This window comes from Bombina bombina, chromosome 7, assembly GCF_027579735.1.
Source record: "Bombina bombina isolate aBomBom1 chromosome 7, aBomBom1.pri, whole genome shotgun sequence".
Lineage (NCBI taxonomy): Eukaryota > Metazoa > Chordata > Amphibia > Anura > Bombinatoridae > Bombina > Bombina bombina.
Window position 1 is genome coordinate 433,009,631 of NC_069505.1, and position 12,758 is coordinate 433,022,388.

Sequence of the window (12,758 nt, forward strand, 5' to 3'; positions counted from 1 at the left end):
TATTTTGATGTAAAGTTCAAAATAAATTAACTGTAGTTAAGTTTGTTTAAGAAATAAAAATAATGTATTTTTTCACTACATATTCAATAAACATTTGTTTAAAACAAAAACAAACAAAAATTAATTAAAAGTTCTGCACACACTAAATAATCTGAAAATCTGCTAACAAAAACAACATATGACTTGTCTGACTACCTCACAGAAAAAAGATAACTGTATAGCAAAATACTCAATATGGAAATGACAATAGTTTTAAACTTCTTATAATAAATATATATAAATATAGATGTCTATAAAATACCCCCCTCTTGTCTATCTTACAATAATTCATCAGTTGCTGGGATGTGACAATATATTTTTCTAGACTTTATTTTTATAGAACTTGTAATGTAAAAGAGATAAATAAAAAGCAGTGCTCATTTCTTGTTGTATGCAAGGGGAGGTGAGAGCTGGGTTATGTATAAACCAGACCATGGGAGCTTATGTACAGCCCATCCATCTGAGACGGACAGTTGCTTCCAGGCCGTGATTGGAGGCTCCCTGGGAGGGAGGAGAGAATTTGCTGCCCCTGTGCCTAGAATCCAGCACTGCCTCTTCTGCAGCTGCAAGTTCAGAGATGCTGAGAGAGGAGAAGGGACCAGTCACATCTGTCAGTGAGAGACGCTGCCTGGCCAGGGGTGGGGGGCAGTACCAGGGTGTGAATGTGCCCACTTGTCAATCCCAGTCACAAACTCACAGGATCTAATCCATGGGCACAGGGGCTTTTATGGGGACCCTTCTGAGACCCCCCCAGCTAACACCCCAGAAGAAAGAACTGGCATCTGGTGGAAGGACATTAACCAGAGCACTACAGGAGTCCTAAAGACAGGACATTCACCTGTGACAGGTAAGTGACTGAGACAATAAGACTGAGGGAAACTGATGCATGTGACAGCTTCACTAGCCGTGTTAGAGTCTGAAGTCAGAGACAGCAAAGTGACAGAGAGTGCGACAATGACTAAAGAGGGAACAAGTGACTGCTGAGATTACGCAGAGCCCGAGATGGAGAACAATATAAAGAAATTAAGAAGTTTCAGCAAATAAATATTTAACACAAAATGTACAGTATAGCAAAGTATAGTAACATGAGAAACACAATAACATGAGACACACAGTAACATAGAGCACAGTATAGTAGCATGAGACACACAGTAACAGATAGCACAGTATAGTAGCATGAGACACACAGTAACATATAGCACAGTATAGTAACATGAGACACACAGTAACATATAGTACAGTATAGTAACATGAGACACACAGTAACATATAGCACAGTATAGTAACATGAGATGTACAGTAACATATAGCACAGTATAGTAACATGAGACACACAGTAACATATAACACAGTATAGTAACATGAGACACACAGTAACATAGAGCACAGTATAGTAACATGAGACACACAGTAACATATAGTACAGTACAGTAACATGAGACACACAGTAACATAGAGCACAGTATAGTAACATGAGACACACAGTAACATATAGCACAGTATAGTAGCATGAGACACACAGTAACATATAGCGCAGTATAGTAACATGAGACACACAGTAACATATAGTACAGTATAGTAACATGAGACACACAGTAACATATAGCACAGTATAGTAACATGAGATGTACAGTAACATATAGCACAGTATAGTAAAATGAGACACACAGTAACATATAGCACAGTACAGTAACATGAGACACACAGTAACATATAGTACACTACAGTAACATGAGACACACAGTAACATATAGCACAGTATAGTAATATGAGACACACAGTAACATATAGCACAGTATAGTAAAATGAGACACACAGTAGCATATAGCACAGTATAGTAAAATGAGACACACAGTAACATATAGCACAGTACAGTAACATGAGACACACAGTAACATATAGTACAGTACAGTAACATGAGACACACAGTAACATATAGTACAGTACAGTAACATGAGACACACAGTAACATATAGCACAGTATAGTAATATGAGACACACAGTAACATATAGCACAGTATATCAATAAAGGAGTAGCAAAACCAGGTTTGCCAAGTGCAATGTCCTTTGTTCTCTTGTTGTTATAACATACAGCGCAGTGTGTAAATTCCCTTTATATACCGAGCTACAGAGCAGACTACAGGTTCAGTATGCTAATATATATGGACTTTATACACTCTCAATCACCCCGCTCTTCATGCGGTAGCCTCACTCCGTCTGTCCTCCCAGATCAAACTCCTTTCGCAGGAAAAAGAAGAGGTCTTACCTAGTGGTGTAGAGTGTCCGTTTGCAACCTCCACATTCGCGGATCCTGCTACGTCCTCGCTCTTGCGGCTCGCCCGGTCACAGCTGCACATTAACGCTGCTTTTCAAATTTGGGTGTGATCACACTGCAAACTCCTTCCTGTTTGCAATTGTCATGAAGCAAAAAAAAGAAAAAGCGGATCCATCCATATGCTTTCAAAACAAGGTGACTTTATTGTAGCGATTTTCTGTCACAAATACAACTTGTGATAACTTCAGAGGCACACACTTTAATATCAAGGGAGCTGTTACGAGGTCCGGTTTCAGTCTTACATGTTTCCGGGGATCCTGACCGTCTTAATCATAGACCTTGTTTTGAAAGCATATGGATGGATCCGCTTTTTCTTTTTTTGCTTCACAGCACAGTATAGTAGCATGAGACACACAGTAACATATAGCACAGTATAGTAACATGAGACACACAGTAACATATAGCAAAGTATAGTAACATGAGACACACAGTAACATATAGCACAGTATAGTAACATGAGACACACAGTAAAATATAGCACAGTATAGAAACATGAGACATACAGTAACATATAGCAAAGTGTAGTAACATGAGACACACAGTAACATATAGCACAGTATAGTAACATGAGACACACAGTAACATATAGCACAGTACAGTAACATGAGACACACAGTAACATATAGCACAGTACAGTAACATGAGACACACAGTAACATATAGCACAGTACAGTAACATGAGACACACAGTAGCATATAGCACAGTACAGTAACATGAGACACACAGTAACATATAGCACACTATAGTAATATGAGACACACAGTAACATATAGCACAGTATAGTAATATGAGACACACAGTAACATATAGCACAGTATAGTAATATGAGACACACAGTAACATATAGCACAGTATAGTAACATGAGACACACAGTAACATATAGCACAGTATAGTAACATGAGATGTACAGTAACATATAGCACAGTATAGTAACATGAGACACACAGTAACATATAGCACAGTATAGTAACATGAGATGTACAGTAACATATAGCACAGTATAGTAATATGAGACACACAGTAACATATAGCACAGTATAGTAACATGAGACGTACAATAACATATAGCACAGTACAGTAACATGAGAGACACAGTAACATATAGCACAGTAAAGTAACATGAGACACACAGTAACATATAGCACAGTATAGTAGCATGAGACACACAGTAACATATAGCACAGTATAGTAACATGAGACATACAGTAACATATAGCAAAGTATAGTAACATGAGACACACAGTACCACATAGCACAGTATAGTAACATGAGACACACAGTAAAATATAGCACAGTATAGAAACATGAGACACACAGTAACATATAGCAAAGTATAGTAACATGAGAAACACAGTAACATATAGCACAGTATAGTAACATGAGACACACAGTGACATATAGCACAGTACAGTAACATGAGACACACAGTAACATATAGCACAGTACAGTAACATGAGACACACAGTAACATATAGCACAGTACAGTAACATGAGACACACAGTAACATATAGCACAGTACAGTAACATAAGACACACAGTAACATATAGCACACTATAGTAATATGAGACACACAGTAACATATAGCACAGTAAAGTAATATGAGACACACAGTAACATATAGCACAGTATAGTAATATGAGACACACAGTAACATATAGCACATTATAGTAACATGAGACACACAGTAACATATAGCACAGTATAGTAACATGAGATGTCCAGTAACATATAGCACAGTATAGTAACATGAGACACACAGTAACATATAGCACAGTATAGTAACATGAGATGTACAGTAACATATAGCACAGTATAGTAATATGAGACACACAGTAACATATAGCACAGTATAGTAACATGAGACGTACAGTAACATATAGTACAGTACAGTAACATGAGAGACACAGTAACATATAGCACAGTATAGTAACATGAGACACACAGTAACATATAGCACAGTATAGTAACATGAGAAGGACAGTAACATATAGCACAATATAGTAACATGAGACACACAGTAACATATAGCACAGTATAGTAACATGAGACACACAGTAACATATAGCACAGTATAGTAACATGAAATACACAGTAACATATAGCACAGTACAGTAACATGAGACACACAGTAACATATAGCACAGTATAGTAACATGAGACACACAGTAACATATAGCACAGTATAGTAACATGAGACACACAGTAACGTATAGAACAGTATAGTAACATGAGACGTACAGTAACATATAGCACAGTACAGTAACATGAGACACACAGTAACATATAGCACAGTATAGTAACATGAGATGTACAGTAACATATAGCACAGCATAGTAACATGAGACGTACAGTAACATATAGCACAATACAGTAACATGAGAGACAAGCAGGATAATTTAAGGACACACAGTGCAGTATAGTCACATACAGGGTAAAACAATAATATACAGGAGCACAGTATTATAAAGAACACGCTAAAAACATAATGGGGAATATAAAACACACTGAGCAATATAGTATTACAGATGTAATCAGAATTATATGGTATCAAACACAACATGCAGCGCAAGACTGGTTATTTTGATGGGAAGAGTTATTCAGTAAGTAATATAATTAATTACACAATGTCACACAGTCATCGATGACTGCACAGTCAGATGCCACTTGACTGTGTGACGCAGCACAGGACAAACACACTATCAATAGTACAAACAGCAATAACCAATCAGGAAGTGGGGTATTGAAAGTAGTCCACCCCCCACCACACACACACAAAGCATGCCCACCTCATCAGACTCCAGGGGGTTATACCTGGCACCCACACTAAAATATATATATATATATATATATACTTATTGTGTGTAGACCTTTTGTAATGCCGCACTTAATTGCTGATATATACTGTTTATATATAACCATTTATTGTGTGTGCAGACCTTTTGTAATGCTGCACTTAATTACTGATATATACTGTGCGTATATAAACATTTATTGTGTGTGCAGACCTTTTGTAATGAAGCACTTAATTACTGATATATACTGTGCATATATAAACATTTATTGTGTGTGCAGACCTTTTGTAATGCAGCACTTAATTATTGATATATACTGTACATATAAACATTTATTGTGTGCACAGATCTTACGTAATGCGGCATTTAATTACTGATATATACTGTGCATATATAAACATTTATTGTGTGTGCAGACCTTATGTAATGCAGCACTTGATTACTGATATATACTGTGCATATATAAACATTTATTGTGTGCACAGACCTTTTGTAATGCAGTACTTAATTACTGATATATACTGTGCATATATAAACATGTATTGTGTGTGCAGACCTTATGTAATGCAGCACTTCATTACTGATATATACTGTGCATATATAAACATTTATTGTGTGTGCAGACCTTATGTAATGCTGCACTTAATTACTGATATATACTGTGCATATATAAACATTTATTGTGTGCACAGACCTTTTGTAATGCAGTACTTAATTACTGATATATACTGTGCATATATAAACATGTATTGTGTGTGCAGACCTTATGTAATGCAGCACTTAATTACTGAAATATACTGTGCATATATAAACATTTATTGTGTGTGCAGACCTTATGTAATGCAGCACTTAATTACTGATATATACTGTGCATATATAAACATGTATTGTGTGTACAGACCTTATGTAATGCGGCAATTAAATACTGATATATACTGTGCATATATAAACATTTATTGTGCGCGCAGACCTTATGTAATGCAGCGCTTAATTACTGATATATACTGTGCATATATAAACATTTATTGTGTGCGCAGACCTTTTGTAATGCAGTACTTAATTACTGATATACACTGTGCATATATAAACAGTTATTGTGTGTACAGACCTTATGTGATGCAGCACTTAATTACTGATATATACTGTGCATATATAAACATTTATTGTGTGTGCAGACCTTATGTAATGCAGCACTTAATTACTGATATATACAGTGCATATATAAACATTTATTGTGTGCACAGACCTTATGTAATGCGGCACTTAATTACTGATATATACTGTGCATATATAAACATGTATTGTGTGCACAGACCTTATGTAATGCGGCACTTAATTACTGATATATACTGTGCATGTAAAAACATTTATTGTGTGCACAGACTTTATGTAGTGCAGCACTTAATTACTGATATATACTGTGCATATAAACATGTATTGTGTGCACAGACCTTATGTGATGCAGCACTTAATTACTGATATATACTGTGCATATATAAATATTTATTGTGTGTAGACCTAATGTAAGGCAGCATTTATTACTAATATAGACTGTGCATATATAAACATTTATTGTGTGCACAGACATTTTGTAATATGGCACTTAATTACAGATATATACTTTGCATATATAAACATTTATTGTGTGTGTAGACCTTATATAATTAAGCACTTAATTACTGATATATACTGTGCATATATAAACATTTATTGTGTGTATAGACCTTATGTAATGCAGCACTTAATTACTAATATATACTGTGCATATATAAACATGTATTGTGTGTACAGACCTTATGTAATGCAGCACATAATTACTGATATATACTGTGCATATAAACATGTATTGTGTGCTCAGACCTTATGTAATGCAGCGCTTAATTACTGATATATACTGTGCATATATAAACATTTAGTGTGAGTGCAAACCCTTTGTATTGCGGCACTTAATTACTGATACATACTGTGCATATATAAAAATGAATTGAATATCCCTTTAATAAAAGAAAAATTTGGGTTAGTTTCCTGTCCCTGCCCTGATCACTGTATATAATACGTAGTGGATACAGAGCCTGATATCCCATCACTGTTTCTGTTTCAGTTGGAGCCATGATGAAGACGCTTAGCGCTGGGAACTGCACATTAAATGTCCCAGCAAAGAACTCGTACCGTATGGTGGTGCTTGGTGCCTCGCGGGTTGGAAAAAGTGCCATTGTCTCTCGTTTCCTGAATGGGAGGTTTGAAGACCAGTACACTCCGACCATTGAGGATTTTCACCGCAAGCTGTACAACATCAGAGGGGAGATGTACCAACTGGATATCCTGGACACTTCAGGGAATCACCCATTCCCGGCCATGAGAAGACTCTCAATACTGACAGGTAATGAGGGGGTCTTATGGTCTGGGGCCATTGGTTTATCAAAGGGAGATAAAGACACATTTAACATTCAATTCCTAATCAAATGTTAAATTATTCTTAATAAAATGCTGTAAAGTGGAATTCCATGATTCACTTTATTTCATTTTATAAATTGTGTTTTTACCCGCCCCCAAGAAAAGATATAGCCCCCTCCAGAATGCTGCACAGGGATTGTTTGAGAAGCACAGGAGCACATATATATCTGTCCCTAATTGGCCACAGTTGAGGAGATAAGGTGAACATATTCAAATGTTGTTTCAAAGAGTTTCTGCCCTGCAATGCTTAATTATTGATATATACTGTGCATACATAAATATTTATTATGTGCACAGATCTTTTGTAATGTAGCACTTAATTATGGATATATATTGTACGTATATAAACATTTATTGTGTGTGCAGACCTTATGTAATGCAGCACTTAATTACTGATATATACTGTGCATATTTAAACATTTATTGTGTGTGCAGACCTTATGTATGCAGCACGTAATTACTGATGTATACAGTGCATATATAAACTTTTATTGTGTGTGCAGACCTTATGTAATACTGGACTTAATTACTGATATATACTGTGCATGTATAAACATTTATTGTGTGCTGAGACCTTATGTAATGCAGCACTTAATTACTGATATATACTGTGCATATATAAACATTTATTGTGTGTGCAGACCTTATGTAATACAGCACTTAATTACTGATATATACTGTGCATATATAAACATTTATTGTGTGTGCAGACCTTATGTAATGCTGCACTTAATTACTGATATATACTGTGCATATATAAACATTTATTGCGTGCTCGGACCTTATATAATGCAGCACTTAATTACTGATATAAACTGTGCATATATAAACATTTATTGTGTGCAGACCTTATGTAGTGCAGCACTTAACCTCTTAAGGACATACGACGGAATTTTTCCGTCATAAAACAATTGAGCAAACTTAAAGCTGCGTCCTTAAAGGGTTAATTACTGATATATACTTTGCATATATAAACATCTATTGTGTGCGCAGACCTTATTGTCAGCAATGTATTAAGTGCATATATACAGACTGGTATAGACTGTGCTCTGTATCTATTGTCAGCAATGTATTAAGTGCATATATACAGACTGATATAGACTGTGCTCTACACCTATTGACAGCAATGTATTAAGTGCATATATACAGACTGGTATAGACTGTGCTCTGTACCTATTGTTAGCAATGTATTAAGTGCATATATACAGACTGGTATAGACTGTGCTCTGTATCTATTGTCAGCAATGTATTAAGTGCATATATACAGACTGGTATAGACTGTGCTCTGTACCTATTGTCAGCAATGTAGTAAGTGCATATATACAGACTGGTATAGACTGTGCTCTGTATCTATTGTCAGCAATGTATTAAGTGCATATATACAGACTGGTATAGACTGTGCTCTGCACCTATTGCCAGCAATGTATTAAGTGCATATATACAGACTGGTATAGACTGTGCTCTGTACCTATTGTCAGCAATGTATTAAGTGCATATATACAGACTGGTATAGACTGTGCTCTGCACCTATTGCCAGCAATGTATTAAGTGCATATATACAGACTGGTATAGACTGTGCTCTGTACCTATTGTCAGCAATGTATTAAGTGCATATATACAGACTGGTATAGACTGTGCTCTGCACCTATTGTCAGCAATGTATTAAGTGCATATATACAGACTGATATAGACTGTGCTCTGTAGCTATTGTCAGCAATGTATTAAGTGCATATATACAGACTGGTATAGACTGTGCTCTGTACCTATTGTCAGCAATGTATTAAGTGCATATATACAGACTGGTATAGACTGTGCTCTGTATCTATTGTCAGCAATGTATTAAGTGCATATATACAGGCTGGTATAGACTGTGCTCTGTATCTATTGCCAGCAATGTATTAAGTGCATATATACAGACTGGTATAGACTGTGCTCTGTATCTATTGTCAGCAATGTATTAAGTGCATATATACAGACTGGTATAGACTGTGCTCTGTATCTATTGTCAGAAATGTATTAAGTGCATATATACAGACTGGTATAGACTGTGCTCTGTATCTATTGTCAGCAATGTATTAAGTGCATATATACAGACTGGTATAGACTGTGCTCTACACCTATTGTCAGCAATGTATTAAGTGCATATATACAGACTGGTATAGACTGTGCTCTGTATCTATTGTCAGCAATGTATTAAGTGCATATATACAGACTGGTATAAACTGTGCTCTGTACCTATTGTCAGCAATGTATTAAGTGCATATATACAGACTGGTATAGACTGTGCTCTACACCTATTGTCAGCAATGTATTAAGTGCATATATACAGACTGGTATAGACTGTGCTCTGTATCTATTGTCAGCAATATATTAAGTGCATATATACAGGCTGGTATAGACTGTGCTCTGTATCTATTGCCAGCAATGTATTAAGTGCATATATACAGACTGGTATAGACTGTGCTCTTTATCTATTGTCAGCAATGTATTAAGTGCATATATACAGACTGGTATAGACTGTGCTCTGTACCTATTGTCAGCAATGTATTAAGTGCATATATACAGACTGGTATAGACTGTGCTCTGTACCTATTGTTAGCAATGTATTAAGTGCATATATACAGACTGGTATAGACTGTGCTCTGTATCTATTGTCAGCAATGTATTAAGTGCATATATACAGACTGGTATAGACTGTGCTCTGTATCTATTGTCAGCAATGTATTAAGTGCATATATACAGACTGGTATAGACTGTGCTCTGCACCTATTGTCTGCAATGTATTAAGTGCATATATACAGACTGATATAGACTGTGCTCTACACGTATTGCCAGCAATGTATTAAGTGCATATATACAGACTGGTATAGACTGTGCTCTGTACCTATTGTCAGCAATGTATTAAGTGCATATATACAGACTGGTATAGACTGTGCTCTGTACCTATTGTCAGCAATGTATTAAGTGCATATATACAGACTGGTATAGACTGTGCTCTGTATCTATTGTCAGCAATGTATTAAGTGCATATATACAGACTGGTATAGACTGTGCTCTGTACCTATTGTCAGCAATGTAGTAAGTGCATATATACAGACTGGTATAGACTGTGCTCTGTATCTATTGTCAGCAATGTATTAAGTGCATATATACAGACTGGTATAGACTGTGCTCTGTACCTATTGTCAACAATGTATTAAATGCATATATACAGACTGGTATAGACTTGCTCTGTATCTATTGTCAGCAATGTAGTAAGTGCATATATACAGACTGATATAGACTGTGCTCTGCACCTATTGTCGGCAATATATTAAGTGCATATATACAGGCTGGTATAGACTGTGCTCTGTATCTATTGCCAGCAATGTATTAAGTGCATAGATACAGACTGGTATAGACTGTGCTCTTTATCTATTGTCAGCAATGTATTAAGCACATATATACAGACTGGTATAGACTGCTCTGTACCTATTGTTAGCAATGTATTAAGTGCATATATACAGACTGGTATAGACTGTGCTCTGTATCTATTGTCAGCAATGTATTAAGTGCATATATACAGACTGGTATAAACTGTGCTCTGTACCTATTGTCAGCAATGTATTAAGTGCATATATACAGACTGGTATAGACTGTGCTCTGCACCTATTGCCAGCAATGTATTAAGTGCATATATACAGACTGGTATAGACTGTGCTCTGTACCTATTGTCAGCAATGTATTAAGTGCATATATACAGACTGGTATAGACTGTGCTCTGTACCTATTGTCAGCAATGTAGTAAGTGCATATATACAGACTGATATAGACTGTGCTCTGTAGCTATTGTCAGCAATGTATTAAGTGCATATATACAGACTGGTATAGACTGTGCTCTGTACCTATTGTCAGCAATGTATTAAGTGCATATATACAGACTGATATAGACTGTGCTCTGTATCTATTGTCAGCAATGTATTAAGTGCATATATACAGACTGGTATAGACTGTGCTCTGTACCTATTGTCAGCAATGTATTAAGTGCATATATACAGACTGGTATAGACTGTGCTCTGCACCTATTGTCAGCAATGTATTAAGTGCATATATACAGACTGGTATAGACTGTGCTCTGTACCTATTGTCAGCAATGTAGTAAGTGCATATATACAGACTGATATAGACTGTGCTCTGCACCTATTGTCAGCAATGTATTAAGTGCATATATACAGACTGATATAGACTGTGCTCTGCACCTATTGTCAGCAATGTATTAAGTGCATATATACAGACTGGTATAGACTGTGCTCTGTACCTATTGTCAGCAATGTATTAAGTGCATATATACAGACTGATATAGACTGTGCTCTGCACCTATTGCCAGCAATGTATTAAGTGCATATATACAGACTGGTATAGACTGTGCTCTGTACCTATTGTCAGCAATGTAGTAAGTGCATATATACAGACTGGTATAGACTGTGCTCTGTATCTATTGTCAGCAATGTATTAAGTGCATATATACAGACTGGTATAGACTGTGCTCTGTACCTATTGCCAGCAATGTATTAAGTGCATATATACAGACTGGTATAGACTGTGCTCTGTACCTATTGTCAGCAATGTAGTAAGTGCATATATACAGACTGGTATAGACTGTGCTCTGTATCTATTGTCAGCAATGTAGTAAGTGCATATATACAGACTGATATAGACTGTGCTCTGCACCTATTGCCAGCAATGTATTAAGTGCATATATACAGACTGGTATAGACTGTGCTCTGTTAAAAATAAACCCTATTACGAGAATAGGCAAAAGTATGCTTTTTCTACACATAAAGTTTATATTTTTCCACTTAAAATTTAACTTTTACTAGTTGTAGTTAAAAAGGCAGCAGAAATAGAAGTTATATCTAGCGTGCCAGAAAAATAGTTAAAAACACACTCTGTAACTGTGACTTGTATAAAGTACTTCAATGTTCCTGATTTTAGGCTGTTTATCACATATGAGGAGGAGGGGAAAAATCAATGATATTAGGTAAATAAATGTAAGAGCCTCTATTTAGGAGCAGTGTCCTGTATTGCCCTATATTAGGGTAGATAAGCCACTTTTTTACACTAAATATGCTATAAATCCCTTCCCCATCCTTCC

General features: G+C 36.0%; 1 protein-coding gene across 1 annotated transcript in view; it reads left to right on the forward strand.

Moving 5' to 3' along the window:
• Window positions 1-633: 633 nt before the first annotated feature.
• Window positions 634-12,758, forward strand: part of LOC128635972 (GTP-binding protein Rhes) — a 37,050-nt gene continuing 24,925 nt past the window's right edge. Inside the window, exons 1-2 of the mRNA XM_053689051.1 lie at window positions 634-886; window positions 7,272-7,550. Of these exons, the coding sequence (XP_053545026.1) occupies window positions 7,280-7,550 (271 nt within the window). The 5' untranslated portion in view covers window positions 634-886; window positions 7,272-7,279. The remainder of the gene's footprint in view (window positions 887-7,271; window positions 7,551-12,758) is intronic.